Source organism: Fundulus heteroclitus, chromosome 20 (assembly GCF_011125445.2).
Source record: "Fundulus heteroclitus isolate FHET01 chromosome 20, MU-UCD_Fhet_4.1, whole genome shotgun sequence".
Lineage (NCBI taxonomy): Eukaryota > Metazoa > Chordata > Actinopteri > Cyprinodontiformes > Fundulidae > Fundulus > Fundulus heteroclitus.
The window spans coordinates 21868547-21886006 of NC_046380.1; the positions used below are offsets into that span (position 1 = coordinate 21868547).

Here is a 17460-nt window from a genome sequence, read left to right on the forward strand (position 1 = left end):
AGACACCCTGTCTACTTTTAAGACTAAGCTTAAAACTTTCCTTTTTGACAAAGCTTATAATTAGAGTGGCTCATGTTACCCTGAGCTACCTCTATAGTTATGCTGCTATAGGCTTAGGCTGCTGGAGGACATCAGGGCCTATTTTTCTAACTCTACTGATTTCTACTATTCTCCAGTTTTGCATTGCATTACATTGAAACGACTGTTGTAATATCAGCTTTTAACTTTTTGTTCTCTCTCTTTTTTTCTTCATAGTAGGTACACCTGGTCTGGCATTCTGTTAACTGTGACATCATCCAGAGAAGACAGATCACCCGCTATTATCATCTAATGTAGAACAGATTACTGGATCAATGTGTGCTTCTGTGCTAATTTGTTTCTCTTGTTGTGTCTCTGCTCTGTCTTCTCTAACCCCCAGTCGGTCGAGGCAGATGACCGTTCATACTGAGCCTGGTTCTGCTGGAGGTTTTTCCTTCCCGTTAATGGGTGGTTTTTCCTCTTCACTGTCGCTTCATGCTTGTTCAGTATGAGGGATTGGTGCAAAGCCATGGACAATGCAGACGACTCTCCCTGTAGCTCTACACTTCTCCAGGAGTGAATGCTGCTTGTCAGGACTTTGAAGCAATCAACTGGTTCCCTTACAGAGGAAATTTTTGACCAATCTGTATAATATGATTTATTTTGACTTTGTAAAGTGCCTCGAGATGACATGCTTCATGAATTGCCGCTATATAAATAAAATTGAATTGAATTGAACTGATCATCGTTGTGTCATATAACTATCCCCTTCCATTTACACACACATCTATCTGTCTGTCTTATTATTCATACAAATTTTTAGTATGAATAATAACGCTTTACAATCAGTGTCTCATTTTTTCAAACCTCAAACTACATACATGTCTCACATTCATCCACAAAGTGAACTGGCTGCACAATGCAGACTGGCTTGTTAGGAAAATAAATAAAGAAATATATACATGACCTACTAAATTTAAAACCCGGGGAGCAGCAGCCTGTTCTAGATAATAATTAATTAATTAGAGATTAATTAATTAGATAGATAGATAGATAGATAGATAGATAGATAGATAGATAGATAGATAGATAGATAGATAGATAGATAGATAGATAGATAGATAGATAGATAGATAGATAGATAGATAGATGTGACTATGTGTATTTGTTGATAATAACAATGACACAATGATAATCATCACCATCATGCAGTTTTGTACAGCCTGGTTGTCCCCACCCCCCAACTTCCCTCCTGGTAATCCTCCAGCAGCAGCAGCAGACACCGAGGCTAACAAAGCGCTACTTTGACTTCAATAGAACAGGTTTTCAACCAATCACTACGTAAGTTCGTCTTATTTACTAACAAAACATACATATATGTTCCACTTGGTCATTTATTCACAATATAGTTCATTGGGTATGTTTTTTTTAACATACATTGTCTACCGACTTTTTGCTAATGCTAGCCGCCTAGCTAACGGAACGATAAAACTCGTCTCGACTTCCGTTATGCTAAGCTAACTCCTGTTAGCCAGCTAGCCGTGCCGGCCGGGTTATGTGACTTTAGGGGAAATTGTGTTCGATTTAGTTCATAGGACCTGACCACTAATAGTGTAATGTTTTATATTTACTGTATACACCCCCAAGCCCTGCTGAATCTTAAATATAATTAAAAAAACTTGGCGTCTAAGCTACATCCTGCCGTAGCTAGTTAGCCTCCGCAGCTAACATCGGGTCTTTTGTAAACAGATAATTCTCCGGACTGATTTTTTATCCCGGTGATATAGCTCCGCAATGATTCACGGAAATATGTTTAATCTGTTTGCGGTAAAGTTGGTCAAACGGGATGACTGATCGACTCAGAGGTCGGGCTGGGCGCAGCGGAAATGTAGAATCGAGAAAGAAGAGAGGTCTTTATTTGGCTAAAGAAAAGAAAATAAAATCAACCGGAAGTCTCTCGGAAGGGCTGTGGACGCTCGCTTGTACGCCCACGATTTCTGATCCGTTTGATGCAGAGCGTTTACAGCCGTGTTTGCGCTGTGACAGAAAGTCAGGCTGTTAGCCCCGGGTGTAGGATTTAGGAAGGGTTTGGGGTTGTGTCAACACAGCTGAAGACTGCTGCTGGCTGCTCCCCGGCTTATCACAGGCGCACCGGGGCTGGGAAGTTGCACAATAAAATGACCCGCCCTGTAAAAGACAGATAGCAAGCTCCTGTACTATCACATATATTGTTTTTTTTTTTTTTTTTTATGCTCTCATTTTTCTAGCGATGGCAGCGATTAGGAAAAAGCTGGTTATTGTGGGAGATGGAGCCTGTGGGAAGACCTGCCTGCTCATTGTGTTCAGTAAGGACCAGTTTCCTGAAGTCTACGTGCCCACGGTGTTCGAGAACTACGTCGCTGACATCGAAGTCGACAGCAAACAGGTAAGGGGTCGTTTTTCCTCTTCCACCTTTCAGATAAACCGGCGTTAAGTCGGGGTTTCGGCAGCTGACATAACGGATAGATCCCTTCTGACTTCTCTCGTCCCCAACAAATGGAGACGTCGATCACGTGTTCGCATCAATACGTGTGACTAGAGGCCGGAGTTTTACGTTGAAAATATCTATTCTGCAACTTTCGTTGTGTGGATTGGATTGTTATACGTACGGTAACCCTTTTAAGTAAAGATGCGCCGATCTGATATGTTGCAAAGTCTTGACCCGCCGATACCAGCTTTAGCTCATTCCCAGTTGTCCTGAAAATAACTGCAAAATAGTAAAATAACACAATTTCTTTAAACTGCCCGAAGTTACAGAGCTGTCTCTCGCTACATGGCTGAAAATCTACAGATAAGATAAAATCTTATGGAAATGGAATATTTATAAATAATACCTAGATATTTTTTTCCCCCTGCAAGATTATTTTGAAAATAAATGTCATCCAATTTAATGTTTTATGGATGGATGGGGAAAAGTTATGTTTTCAAATCATCCATTAATTTGCACCTGAATGTCCAACTGTGGGGCAACAAAGGATCTTTCTTCATTTACCACAGCCATACAGCAGTCTTTCTGAGAGGATAGGTGATTCTATTTGACAGCTCTAAAGTTGAACCGTTTACTATTATAAAAAAATAAATAAAAATGAAAAAATCCCTATGGGGTCATTTAAAACTGTTTCTTATATCAGTATTTAGCACAATTATTGTTGTTAGCATTACAAACAGCAGGCTGTGTGTATTCCCTGAAGAGCCAGTGGAGACTTTTACCGTGACATTTGCTAAAGACATTTCCTGCTCCGACGTGTTCCACAACAAACAGAACTGGACTTCTCAAAAGAATAACACAGAGGGCCTGGGCTGTAATACTCCCAGCTGATTTCTAACTCTCTGTTTTTTTGCGGCCTGAAGGAGAGCAGTTTCTTTTACGGCCTTTAAGTACTTCCCCCTACTCGATGTTTAAACCCCTCACTGACGCTGAAAGCGGCCGCGTCTTCTGTCCGCAGTTTTAACTTCCTCACTAAAGACTGTTGTCAGCGTGACACGGTAGTGCTACTTCGTGGTGCGTTCACTGGCTGGAAAAAAGACGGGGATTTTCAGTTTTGCCTGGTCAATTGCTGATCAGGGCCGGTCGAGCATAGAATCATTTGATTTAATTTCCCGGTGCATCCCTATTTTCAACCTTTCGCTAAAAGCAATAAATCCCATTTTAACCGTATAAACTCGGGTTTAGATTTTGTTTGACACTTGAGATCTTAGGTGAGAGTTGATTTATGTTGTTAAACATGGCATATTTACATCCCTTTATCCATTTAAGAGGAAAAATCCCATATTCTGTCAAAAGCTAGCTGTATGAAGGAACCACAAGGTTTTGAGTGAAGGGATTAAGGATGCGTAACGTTCAGAATAAATATGAGCCTGTGAATGGCAGCATGGCTGCGATGCATAAGAGGAGCTGATAACTGTAAACTCTTGGCAGGTTGAATTAGCACTCTGGGACACAGCAGGTCAAGAGGACTATGACCGACTCCGCCCACTCTCTTATCCAGACACTGATGTCATTCTCATGTGCTTCTCCATCGACAGCCCAGACAGTCTTGGTAAGTTTAAAAACTAGGATTTATGTGAATGTTGTGCTTTTTATGATCTTCTTGTCTTTTTAGAAGCGACTCAGACTATAGCGGAGAAAGAAACGTCCCTTCGGTTCACATCTGGGGAACGTTTTCCATCTAGTCTTCAAATCTTTATTAGTGGATTTCATTTATTTAGTATCAAGGACTTTGTTTATGCAAAAATAAGTGCACTGTGCTGTTTGCTGTTAGTGTCACGGTTAAGTTTAAATTAGCAAAGAAACCATAGCAGTGACTTCACACTGTGTCTCTAAAACGCACAAAATGAGTAACATCTGGCTTCGAGTATGGAAAGACGTACAGTAGATATGCGTCACTGATCGTTGATCTTTTTAGGAGGGAACAGAGAAATGGATAAAACCAGCAAGGTCCATCAAGAACTATGTAGGCCTCAGTTTGCGAGTTAAATGTTAATGACAGTATAATTAGAAATGGGCTCAGCTGGTGTGGCCCACTTGGAAGCGTGGCCAAGAAAAGCCTTTTCTCTCCAAAAAATATGGCAGCTCAGCATCGGTTTAGAAGAATGATGGCCGAATAAACCTCCTCAGTTCTGCGGCAGTGGTCTTCGCACTGGTAGGCAGATTAGAGATGTTTGGAAACACTTCCATCAGCTGTTAAGCTTGGTGGTGGATGGAGGATGATCGGACTCACCGAGCATACCGTGAACTCCTCTGCAGACCAAATATTTTTATGTCAAATGTCCAATAAATGGTGACGTGTGAAACATGGATTAATTATGTCAGGAGTAAAACTTGTCAGGGGGTTTCCTTTCTTCTGACTGCAGTTGTCGTGATAATGCTGCCTGGTTACAGACGTCTTTGCTCTGACTGCTGGTCCATCTCTCTCTCTCTCTCTCTCTCTCTCTCTCTTGTCCCTTTACTCAGAGAACATCCCCGAGAAGTGGACCCCTGAGGTGAAACACTTCTGCCCCAACGTTCCCATCATACTGGTGGGGAATAAAAAGGACTTGCGCAACGATGATCACACTCGGAGGGAGCTAGCCAAAATGAAGCAGGTAAGGTCTTCGCTGGAAACGGACGCGTCAGAATAGTCTGGCCGATTTCCGTGCCGATTTGACGTGCGCATATCGACTTTCTGGAGGACTAAAATGTAAAAGGGAATTAGAACAGCACTGAAAACGTTTTTTTTTTCTCACTTTCCTGTTCTCAGTAATATCTTATATCCTGAGAAAAGGGCGACATCACGCTGCTGTGAGAGCAGATTCTGGAAAACAAAAGTTTAACTTCCAGTATCTTATTTTCTTTTCTTAGGCAACTTGTGTCTAAGAACCTGGAAATCTTTTCTTACAGAGCTCACGTTTACGGCTTTTTAATCTTAATCCAGGAAGCCCAACTTTTCCACATCCAGCCTATTCCTCGACAGACAAGAAGTCAAGGCCTAAAAGGCTAAAACAGCAACTTAGCCGTCTTCTTATTTCCCAAAAGTCGTGCTCTCTCTAGCATTTTACAGTCTCGCTTAACAGCCAAAGCGCCTCCACTGCAAAAACGGATCTAAAAATAAGTAAAATGTTCTTAGAGTTAGTGTATTTGTCCTTGATTTGAGCAGGTAAATAAGATCATCTGCCAATGGAATGAGCATTTTGACCCCTAAAATTAGACATCCTGCACTTGAAATAAGATGATGGAGATGAGTTGTTCCTATTTTAAGGTCAAAAATCTTGTTCCATTGGCAAATCATCTTATTTACCTGCTCAAATCAAGGACAAATACACAAATTTTAAGAATATTTTACTTATTTTAAGTTCTGTTTTTGCAGTGTCGACACGATATAGAAAATAGCATCTTAGCACATCGTTTCCTCCGAGTTTATTTACCGGTATTGAAAATGGCGAACTTTCAGTCTCCTTCGGTCAGTAACCGTGTCCTCGCCGCAGAGATTGATCTGAGCGACATCACAGCGCTCAGTGTGGTTGGTTCCCACCAATTAGGCCGAACATCAGCTGCTTCGGTCCCCAGACTATTTCTTACGTCCTGCACAGAGCCAAACTCGGCTGCCATTTTTCCTAAAAACAGCCCCTCTGTGCCCCCCCCCCCCCCCCCCCCCCTCGTCTCTGCAGGAACCCGTGAAACCAGAGGACGGACGGGATATGGCCAACCGGATCAGTGCCTTCGGATACATGGAGTGCTCCGCGAAAACAAAGGATGGCGTGAGGGAAGTGTTCGAGATGGCGACCAGGGCTGCACTACAGGCCAGGCGGGGAAAGAAGAGCAATAAATGCGTCGTACTGTAAACTGGGGCTCGAGGACTGCTTCCTGCAGGGGGGGGGGTAGGAGGAGGAGAATTAGGTCAAGCCTATCCCCCCCCCCAGATAAACACACAAAGACTGTTCTCCCCCTGTTTTTACTAAAGCTGTAATGCTTCTACTGTTTTGTCTTAAGCAAAGTTAGTCAGGTCATCAGTATTCAACTTTAAGGTTATTAAAAAAATACTTTTTTGTACTTTTAACATGAGTAAAAAAAATTTGCCATAACGAAAGCTCCTTAAACACATGTAATTGTAAAGGTCAGCCCAGGGACCTGTCGTCATACTTGCCAACTCCAGCTAAGTGCTTAAGCCCTGCCTGCTGATCTGAGGAATGTGTCCACAGCCAACTAGGGTGAAGTACCTGCTCACTGTGACCTGTCGTCCTTTAACTAGTCCAACAAACTGATGCACACGTCGAGTCTAAACTCAGCAGTGTGCCTCCTATTACTAAAAAAAAAACAACAAAAAAAAAACCTTGGTGCATTGTGATCACATGCTCATTATTATACTGGAAACTGGTTTTGCTAAAAGAAAAACAAAGTGTTTTGTGTAATAAATTACTTTGTAAGAATCGTGATAATTTGCTTGACTTGAGAAACACTGAACGAGGACCAGAAATGAAATGAAATGTAACGGCGGGTTTTGTTTTCTTTCTTTTTTTTCTCCTTTCTTGGGTTAAGACTTTCACTGTTGGCCAGTTTTATTGTTTCTTTTCTTTTCATGCTCATTTTAATGTTGGTCTGGGGGTCCTGGCTCAGCCACAGTGCAAGAGGTGCACACAGGAGACATGGCGGGCTTCGCCGATCAATACAAGCCACTCCTTTTTAGCTTTTTTTTTTTTTTGTCTCGTCTATGGAGCCTGACGCTTAGGCTAGGGACTAATCTCTGTGGAAGCAACTTTTTGATAAGCCCCAGAACTACTTAGTACAAATATAAATTATATGTAACAATCATGGTGTTAACAGTTTGGGGAAAAAAAATAAACTTGTCAGTGCTCCCTGGTGGACAAATTAGCGCCTGATGTTTCTGTTTTTATCCTCCTTGCAGCCAGAGTTGGTGTGAATAAAGCGCTCAGACTTGTATCAGACGTCAAAAGGTGATTTATTCAACATGCAACGTTCACAGGTGAAAACATTTCATGCATCATTTACATTCAGCCATCACCCCACCCTTAGCCATGTTTGTAATGAATGAGGTATACAGTAAACAGATGCAGTATAGACAGGTTTACTTTTAGGCCCAATTTATTCCCTGATTGTCAAACCTCCGCAAGAAAAACACAAATAAAGTTACCAAGAATGATAATAGATAAAGCTTTTCATTTGAAGAACCCTCTGTTGTATGAGTTTTAAAAATAGAAAACTGTCTACCATCTATTTTATTTTTTAAGAAAAGTAAAAAAAATAAATTATTCTGCATCTTTACAAGATACCCGGGCTGCATTGTTTGACCTACTTCCATAAATGCATCAATAAAACTAAATGTAATCCCATACCTGAAAGCAATTAAACTTATTGAGTGTGGCCTGAGTGTAAACAGCGAGTTTCTGCAGATTATCTGTATGATGCAGTTGAACAGCAACACACACTGAATCCTCCTAAAGCCTAGCGGTAACAGCAAAAAACACACTTTATAGGGTTACTGATTCAGTTAGGAGGAATCTGGGATTTTAAGTTTTTTTTCCAGGTCTGGATATGTAAGGAAAATATATGTAGTACCACCAGATCTGGATTTCATGCCACGCCCATCCATCTGTCAGTCCCTCGATTCACACTTTCATCAGTGCATCTGTTTATTCATCCATCTATTCAAAAAGCAATTTGCATGAATGCATGCATTCATTCTTCTGTCCATACATCTGTTCATCCCACCTGTCTGTCAATTTATTCATCCATTATCCATCAGTCAATCCAATTCATCTATTAGTCCATTCATCCATCCGCAGTTTGCGGTTTAGGCAGGCTTTGTCTGACATTAATAGAGATATTAGCAGAAATGCTATTTAAATAATGGCCAAAATGGACTGAAATTAGCCAGTTTTAGTCTGGAATTAGTATTAAATTTGACCATAAAAAATGGCTAAAGAAACCTGTAGTATTTCTTTCAGGTTTGCTCTCGCATGTGCGCATGAATTACAGAAATATGAAGCCACCTCCACCCGAGGCAACGCCTGCCTGAAGAGTTTTATTTACACCAAAAATAAAAAGTACTGAGTGTCTCATTTGGCCGATTGAAGTGCTTTAATGCTTCGTTAAACTCTGAAAGGCCACGGCAACCACAGGCGAAGGCAACAGAAACTCCCATCGGTGTCTAGGAGATTCTTTGGGCGGAAACATGAAGATGGTTGGAGTGCAGCTTGGGGCTCATTGCGGGGAAAGCAGCCGTACAACATCGTCTGAAACCTCTGCTTGCACGGGTGAGGCCACGCTCAAAACGCGTCAAAATCCTCACTCCGATAGTCATTCGTTCTTCTTTGGAGGAAGACCCGAACGCGCCAGAAACACGGGAAGCAGGGCGAGGGCTCCGAGAGCGACCGCCACCAGCGGTCTGTAGAAGAGCCAACCCACGCCGACGACGAGCAGCGACAGCGAGCAGGAGAGGCACAGGGCGAAGATCTTCAGGCCGACGGACACCAGATCCCTGAGGAGAGGCACCCAATCCACTGCAAGCACACGAAACACGGAGAGCATGAGTGACTGAGGCACACGTGGGAGAAGCTCCTGTCAGATGCGGCTGCACGTCTAAGGCGAGCGCTGATTCACCCAGTGTGTAGAGGATGCGTGTGGTCAGCTGAATACTGATGAACATGAGGGCCCAGCCGGCCGCCCGTAGCCCCCACGTCTTCATTCTGTTGTGCTGGTGCTCCTTGTCAAACACTTCCTGCAGATGAAGGGAAAAAAAAAAAAAAAAAAACAGCTAGATTAGTTAGGATATGAGGGACAAAACAGGAGGGAAATATTAAAAACTGAATAAATCGAAGTAAATCCAGACTGACCTCTGCAGTCAGCTCCTCCAGATAGATGATTTCCAGAAAGTCTCCAGACTTGGTTTTAAAGGGCAGCAGTTTTTCTCCTCTCTGCATGGCTACAATGCTCACCTGGAAACAGTTCAGATACTGTCGGCACCGATCATTGAAACAAGCCCAAAGACAATCAGCTCATGAAGGAATTTAATCTATTATAACTCCTACCACCATTTCTATTGCAAACATCCATCCAACATCTGTAGCTGAATAATAGTTTTGAGTTTCCATACTCTTAACTTACGTACTCTGTTATCTAAAAGATACAAATCTGAATTCCTGATAAATTAAAAAGGTCTTTTACATTATATTTATACAGATTTCTAGGCAAGGCCTGTTCAGGGTGTACCCTTTCTTCCTAGATTTCCATATTTTCATACTAACTCTACGGCAGTAACGCAGAGCTCAGGCCTGGAGAATACCACAGAGACTCCAAAATGCAAATTAATGCAAAGTTTGGACTTACGACTGGAATGTAGACGTGTCGGGGAAAACACAGAGAGGTCAAAAAAGTGCAAAAGGCTTTACAATTACATTCATGCTCACTATCAGATCTGCAGATTTCTTAGTGTTTGGGTTCTGAGATCCTGAGAGTCAAACCCAACCAGGTCTAAAGTTCCTAAAAGAGGTTTCCATTTATTTCTTGCGACGCCAGAAATTACAAATGTGCTACAAGATGGACCTAAAGGATCCAGTTACAGTAAAGTTATCACACCCGCTGAAGTTTTCACATGTTTACAGAATTCAAAATATTTTACTTCAAGTCAATATTGTGCAGGAACAACTTTTGCTGCAGTTTTAAGCTTTAAGCTCAGTCAGACTGGACGAAGAGCCTCTGTAAACCTTAAGTTTCACGTTTTGTTACAGATCATTTTATCATGATTCTAATCATTGCATTACAGCTCTGAGTCTGGGTGCATGTTTAGGGTTGTTGTCTAGCTTGAAGGCGAGCCTCTGCTCCCGTTTCAAGTCTACTGCAGCCTCTAACTGGTCGATCGCTCTGTGTTTAGCTCTATCTAAACACAAATTACAGCTTTTATTAAGAATAGTTTTCTTTTTTGCTGCGTTTCCCACAAAGGCCAGATGTGTTGAGCCGTCAACACTGCAAAAAGGGATCTAAAAGTAAGTAATATTTTCTTGAAATTAATGTATTTTTCCTCAATTTAAGCAGGTAAATAAGACTATTTGCCAATGGAGTAAGTATTTTTACCCCTACAATAAGATAATTAGTCATCCTGCCCTTGAAATGAGATGGAGATGAAATGTTCCTATTTTAAGTTTAAAAATATTATTCCATTGGCAAATAGTCTTATTTACCTGCTTAAATCATGGAAAAATACATTAATATCAAGAAAATATTACTTACTTTTAGTTCCCTTTACCAGTGAACAGACCCTCCAACCTGAGCTTTGCATCGCTGCAGCTCCTCCAGAGTTACCATCTTAATATATGCTGGATGCTAATGTGAAAAGTCTTGTCTGATTCCAGAAATAAGTAAGTCTCTGTGTTTTTCAAAGCCCAGGAGATTGTTTTATATGGTAACAGCTGCATGTCACATGTTCATGTTATTATTTGTAAAGAAAAAAAAAAAAAAAAAACACAGGAAACAATGCATCGTATCCCTTCTAATTTACAATTATCTACCATTTCATCTGTAATTTGTGTTGGTCTATTATGTAACAAACCAAGAAAATACATCCATTTGTTTATAAATGAGAACATATGAAAAAGCTTCATGGGTACAGACGCATTGGCACAACCTTTTATAAATCCCAGAAAACAAAATCAACATCTCTTTATGGTGGAGTTTCGCTATTTTTTCCTCCCCATTTAATTGGCCACATGCGTGTCCAGAAGGACGTTTAAAACAAGTCAGAAGTGAATTTGTTATGATCAGGATTATTGTTGGAGCACCTACAGTTACTGGCGGGCCGAGGCGAGTGTTCTCACCACTCAGTCCAGCAAAGGAGAACCTCACACGAACATCCCCGACCTGACGAAGTGGAAAACAATAAAAACGCACATCTGAGACAAATCAACAAACGCCACAGAGTGGAACGCATGAGAGAAAAGGACGGACGCCGGACACTTAAGGGAAAAAGTTCAAACTCCTGAGGCTCACCTGGGGTCGGAGCGGGAACTGAGTGTGATAGAAGTAATCGTCGTGAACGGAGAGGAAAGGGTCCAGATTGAGGGCTGTGAAGCCCCCCAGGCTCAGAGTCTTAAAGTCATTGATCTGCTCCACCAGGCCTGAGGATGCAACATCAATTAAACTGAAGCTCAGCACCGCTGTGCAACATTTTCACTACTAAACAAAAATACCTTTGGACAGAATGAAAGGTCCCACTCGGACTTCATGGGCGACCACCGTCACGCTCTCAACGGGCATGGCGCTGTAAACCAGCAAGTGGGTTAAACCACAAACAGCCACAGCCCGTTTCTCCTTCAAAAACCTGTCAGTACCTTGGGTTCTGGTGGCCGAGTTCCTTATCGAAGTTACGACTGTTTACCACCTCTGATTTCCACTCCGTGTCTAAAGAAACAAAATCCAAGAGTCTGACCACCAGCAGGGTGCACCCATGCAAAAACAACAACGACAGGCGAACGCTGACATAACAGAACTTACTGTAGGTGTAGGTCGTCTCCGTTTTGGTTTCCCCGTTCTCTTTATAGTCCCTGAAACGATGTCAGAGGCAACGTTTGTTGTAATCGAAACCTTTTTCCTCACCCTGAGAGCTGACGTGCGGTGGGCGGGTGGGGGGGTGTTGGTGGCGGACGTACCTGCTTTCATGGTGCTCCACCCACTGATACATCTCCACCTCCCTTCTGAGCTTCACAGCCTGAACCACCACCCGGTAGTTGGGGTCATGGAGGGGCTGGGCAGACACAGGCACACATGAGTACATGATAATTCAGCTGACTGAGGTGAAGATGCCCAACAGGGTTTGAACATTATCACATTGTGCACGAAAGACAAAAAAAAGTGGTTAAAACACACAAGCATAAAAAAATAACTAAAAACAATCCACACAAAAAAAAAACATTAACTTTAAAAAGAAATGTTAGGGATTTTTCCCCCTCAGTTTGCTGAATTCGTTACTATTCCTATTGAGCCGCAGGCAAAACTAGTTACTCATCTCATTAAATGAAACAATGAGCAGACAACAGCCTTTACCACTATTTTAATCTGCCATCTTTCAAATTAGAATCCTAAAAAGTAACCAAAATTAGCAGTAAGAATGTTAATAAAAATAAACATTCAATAAGGAGTTTCTGTCCCTCCACCAGGCTTGTGGAGGAGCTCCAAAATCGTTTTACAACTCTCTTAAAAAGGCATCTGGTAAAATGCGAAGCCACATATCCCTCTGAAATCTGAGCAGATTGTTTAACCTGCAGGCTTCCTGTGCGGTTGTCACAATACTAAAATTTCAAACTCAACATCGACCCCCAGGAAAATATTCGATACTCGATACCATTTTTCGATACCATGGGGATAAAAAAAAATAATAATTAAAAAGGCATAAGAAAATATTTTATTAACATGAAAAACTCACCTTTTTCAATCTCAACATGGAGCATGCTTTCTCAACAGAATCACAGATGCTAGTTAAATAAACGTCTAAATAAAAAACCCATATTGACATCTGCCTAGCAGCAGACTAGCCACAGCTAATCACATATGAACATTAAAGTGGACGCCATTAAGCATCAGTAATACGTTTAATGTATTAAATTTAATTATGAATGCGAACTTTAATTAAACCGTCTGAATTCATCATGAAGGCAATGCCAAGTTTGTTGTGCTGCTTGACGTTACTGCCACCACTTTAAAGAACTCTTTGCATACAGGCTTGTCAAGATCTTTGTGTTTACAGATTGAAGCGCTGTATTATCCCGTGATGGTTTCTCAGATGATGCATGTCCAAGTGACTGACATCCAAGTTCCAGCAGAACTGTGTTGCCTTATAGTCGCCACAAAGAGGGAGGATAGTCAGATTTCTGTTTTAATCATTTTCTCTGATCCAGGTTTTACATAGGATCACAATAACCGGGAGGAAGATATCCGAGCGTGCAGCGTGGAAACAAAAGGCAGCTTACCTCCAGAGTACGCAGCTGCGCCGACAGATGAACTAAACGGTCATTGTTCTGCAGGTCGAGGCTGGAATAAGGCCCCAGCGATATGACCTGAGAGAGACCTTCATCCAGAGAAGTGGCTGTTTGCAGAGCTCGCCCCTAAAGAGAGAGACAGGAACGGCAAGAAAAGCTCTTCGACATTAACATTTGGCAGAACACGCGCTGAAGCAGCAGCAGCAACGACGTGTGACATCTGAAAACAACCGTTTCTCACCTCATTAGTGAAGAGAATATAGATGGAGAGAAAAAACAACCCGACACCGACGACTGTTCCTCCTGCTGTCGCACCCAGACGCTCCAGAAATCCAGGTTCAGACTTAACAGACACACGTCTGTGCTGGTCAGGGTCGGGTCCTGAACACTAAAACAAAAACAAAACAAACAAAAAAAAAGACAACTGAAAATCTAATAATACAATAAGAAATAAGTACATCAAGTCAAATTTTGTATTAAATCAAGGGTGATTTAAATGTTTACCTAATTTATTAAAGCAAAGGATGAATTGTGAAAATATTTAAACAAAAATATACATCATTATTTTAAGATTAATTTTACTTCATCACTTTGTTGGGTTAATTTGATCGCTCAGCTTTACCGATCCTGTCAGTGAGTGGGCGGGCCCAATAATTATTGTAGACAGTTTGGTTGGTTTAGAGGTGAGTAAATGTACAAGCCGTCCAATTATATGTTGAAACGATGAGCATTTTTAATCAAGCCATGACACCCTTTCATGGTGGACTTTAGAACAGGCAACACGAAATAAACAAATAAAATATACATTATTCTCATAAATATATCGGCTACAAGCAATTCAAATCTGGTCATTATTGACACATAATTATCTAATTTGTATTTAATTATTTGAGACAAACTATTAAGATACAGATGTCAAGCTCGTGTATGTATTTAGAACAATTTATCACACATATTAATACCCAGATATTAGCATTCATGTCTCCATCTGTTAACGAATCAATGAAGTTAAAAGGAATTCATCAAATTCAGCCAAATTACGTGGGTCAATTACAACAATGGCACTATTATACAGACAATTTGGAGTAGAGACAAACAGGAAATGAACAGGTCCGACTGATAAATGTGTCCAAAGTTGTTGAGTGGGCGTGAAGAACTGACACACCTTTAGTACTTCCTCCATGTAAAGTCTCGTTCTTCTTATATCATTCACCTAATACCTTAAAATTCTACAATATTACAACCATAAACTGTTAAAGCCGCATATTATTAAAACTTGGCTAACAATGAGCTCGATATAAAAAAGAAACAAGTTATATCTACTGAACTCAGCTGACTGGGGCAGGATGAGGCGATAGTTGTAAGACTGTATAAAACAGACTGTGTCTCAGTAAAAGAAAACAAAATAAATGCTGTCTGTGAACTCAAACTAAAGCCGTGTGAATGTTAATACTCACTTTCTGTCCTGTAGACATTTCTAAGACTTTGGTGAACTCTGCAGGCAGAAACCACAAAGACGTTAGCAAACTGACGTACAGAGAAACGGCTGCTCGCTGGCTGGGGTTCGCTTTCACTTCACCCCGGAGTGTCCCGACAGCCGCCCAGGAAAGGCGGTGTCACAGAGAGATATAACAGGTACTGCCGAGCCGCCCAGGCCGCTCGCCGATCACCAGCACAACTGCACAGACGACGGCGATCCCGGGGTGACCTAATCAACGCCGAGAATCATGGGTAATGCAGTATTTGTGGAAAACTGAGTGACTCCCAGCTAGTTTACGGTTGGATATAAAGAGAAACAGAAAACCTGAAACAAATTTGACATGTTTAATGATAAAAAATAAATAAAAAATAAAATAACACCAAGTAGTATTCTACCTGGCTCCAACAAACACGATGACTTTCTACTTTTACAACTTAATGACTATACAGTGCCGGTGAAGAGTCTCAGTCATCCAGGTCATGGTCATTTAAAAAAAAAGTTAAAAAGTTGCTTTGTTTTTTACTTTTTTTGGAATGTGCCAAAAAGTATTTAGTCAGCCACTGATTATGCAAGTTCTTCTACTTAGAAAGGGGAGAGATGTTTATAATTTTCATCATAGGTACACTTCAACTATGAGAGACAAAACGAGAAGAAAATCCAGGATATCATATTTTATGATTTTTAAATAATTGAAATTATGGTGGAAAATAAGTATTTGTTCAATAACAAAAGTTTGACTCTATACTTTGTAGCATAACCTTTGTTGGCAATGACAGAGGTCAAAAGTTTCCTGTAAGTCTTTACCAGGTTTGCAGACGCTGTAGCTGGTATCTTGACCCATTCCTCCATGCAGATCTCCTCATTAGCAACAATGTTTTGGGGCTGTCGCTGGACAACACAGACTTTCAACTCCCTCCGCAAATTTTCTATCGGGTTGAGGTCTTGATACTGGCTACGCCACACCAGGACCTTGAAATGCTTTTTATGGAGCCACTCCTCCATTGGTCGAGCGGTGAGTTTGGGATCGTTGTCATGCTGGGAGACCCAGCGACGATCCATCTTCAATGCTCTCACTGATGGGAGGAGGTTTTGGCCTAAAATCATCACAGATGATGCCATCTGAAGCTGAATATGGACTCAGAAGTTCCCAATTTAAAAAAAAGCCTTTAGAGCTGGGGTCTGCAACCTGCAGCTCCAAAGCCATAAGTGGGTCTTTGGACCTTCTACAGTGGTTATTAATAACTTTTGCTAACAATGATTGAAAACCAACTAATGTCTTTAACTGTAGATGAAATAACAATTTTTGGTTTGCATCATTGCATTGAATCTTCACAACAGAATGACACTAAAAGTACCAATTATATGTTTTTAGGATTGTTTTTCTTGTCATTAGGTAGGAAATTGTGTGTTTTTTTTTTTTACATAATTTTCACAAAATTCACCATCTTATAGAAGAAAATGTTTCCAACTTCTTTTAGCAAATGTTCAATTCTTTTCTATTTAAAACCTACAAAAATGATAAAATTGTGTTTTTCAGGGGAAATGACAACAATTGTCCTGTATTAAATAAAAAAACAAACAAATTCAATTACATTTTTTATATAGCACCAATTCACAACACATGCAAACTCAAGGCACTTTACAAAGTCAACAGTGAGGTAACAGTAAGTTTTGTTTAAAAAAAAAAAACAACAGTTGTGTAATATTTGCTGCTCTAACAGTTTTATTTAGCTGGACTGGGAGCAAAACCCCAAAAACTGGGAGCTTTTTGGTTTGTAAAGGTTGCAGACCGCTGCTCCAGAGAAATGGTTTATGGTAAGATGAGACAAAAATGTAGGTCAAAAACCTAGGAAGACCGTACAAACTGCTAAGCATGGTGGTGGTAGCATCATGCTGAGGCTCTGTTCACTGCCAGCATTGTACAAAAATGAATGGATTAATGAAAAAGATGGAGTTTTATATTTGGCTGCTTGTGGATGAGCCATTATAAAATTGCAAATGTTTTAAATGTATTAATAGCAATTCTGCAAAACCTTTGAACAACTAGTTATTTATTCATCTATTCTAGTAGTAGTATTGTAATAGATTTCTGATGATGATGGAGAAGTATCCAATTTTAGAAAGAGGCCAAGAAGACAAAGTCCATCTTGGACACCTGATTAAGACTAAATTTGGCTAAATTAATATGGTAAATGGTTTTATGGGGCAGTTTTCTACTAAACGGATAATTTAGCTTGTATTACTTGAAAACATTAGCTTTTATAATATATTATATAATACCAAGTAAAGTAATTAAATACACTAAATGTCTTGTCTTTTTTATTCTAATAGCACTAATTTAATTTAATACCCTAATCTGCAGCCAGTATGAAACCTGACCTCTTATAGTTGGTCTCACTCACTCATACACCCAGACACACAGTATGCATATACTTGCCCATCATAAGAGGATTATTGCA

General features: G+C 40.6%; 2 protein-coding genes across 4 annotated transcripts; one reads left to right on the forward strand and one right to left on the reverse strand.

The window, feature by feature from the left end:
- The first annotated feature begins 1246 nt into the window (after positions 1-1246).
- On the forward strand, positions 1247-7474 carry LOC105927124 (rho-related GTP-binding protein RhoA-B). Of its 2 annotated transcripts, none has more exons than XM_012863741.3 (5): positions 1247-1359; positions 2286-2443; positions 3977-4097; positions 5012-5142; positions 6205-7474. In XM_012863741.3, the coding sequence occupies exons 2-5, from the start codon at positions 2288-2290 to the stop codon at positions 6376-6378; spliced, it is 582 nt and encodes a 193-aa protein (XP_012719195.1). In that variant the 5' UTR covers positions 1247-1359; positions 2286-2287; the 3' UTR covers positions 6379-7474. The 2 variants fall into 2 exon arrangements, with proteins under 2 accessions (XP_012719195.1, XP_021172805.1); XM_021317130.2 differs by having other exon boundaries at positions 1256-1359; positions 2277-2443.
- LOC105927123 (transmembrane protein 43) lies at positions 7475-15931 on the reverse strand. 2 transcript variants are annotated; one of them, XM_036151228.1, is made up of 13 exons: positions 15806-15931; positions 14979-15016; positions 13763-13909; positions 13513-13647; positions 12196-12290; positions 12041-12090; positions 11878-11947; positions 11737-11807; positions 11537-11664; positions 11333-11407; positions 9388-9489; positions 9155-9272; positions 7475-9054 (listed from the first exon to the last, which is right to left on the reverse strand). In XM_036151228.1, the coding sequence occupies exons 1-13, from the start codon at positions 15840-15842 to the stop codon at positions 8852-8854; spliced, it is 1269 nt and encodes a 422-aa protein (XP_036007121.1). In that variant the 5' UTR covers positions 15843-15931; the 3' UTR covers positions 7475-8851. The 2 variants fall into 2 exon arrangements, with proteins under 2 accessions (XP_036007121.1, XP_021172804.2); XM_021317129.2 differs by lacking the exon at positions 15806-15931 and adding an exon at positions 15101-15237.
- Between the last annotated feature and the right edge of the window lie 1529 nt (positions 15932-17460).

Excerpts from the sequence above, each read along its gene's own strand:
- LOC105927124 (XM_012863741.3), top strand. The coding sequence starts at position 2,288 with ATGGCAGCGATTAGGAAAAAGCTGGTTATTGTGGGAGATGGAGCCTGT. Across the intron at positions 2,444-3,976 it reads TCGAAGTCGACAGCAAACAG|GTTGAATTAGCACTCTGGGA; the intron begins GTAAGGGGTCGT and ends AACTCTTGGCAG. Across the intron at positions 5,143-6,204 it reads AGCTAGCCAAAATGAAGCAG|GAACCCGTGAAACCAGAGGA; the intron begins GTAAGGTCTTCG and ends TCGTCTCTGCAG.
- LOC105927123 (XM_036151228.1), bottom strand. The coding sequence starts at position 15,842 with ATGGGTCAAGATACCAGCTACAGCGTCTGCAAACCTG. Across the intron at positions 13,648-13,762 it reads ATATTCTCTTCACTAATGAG|GGGCGAGCTCTGCAAACAGC; the intron begins GTGAGAAACGGT and ends CTCTCTCTTTAG. Across the intron at positions 11,808-11,877 it reads CTCGGCCACCAGAACCCAAG|CGCCATGCCCGTTGAGAGCG; the intron begins GTACTGACAGGT and ends GCTGGTTTACAG.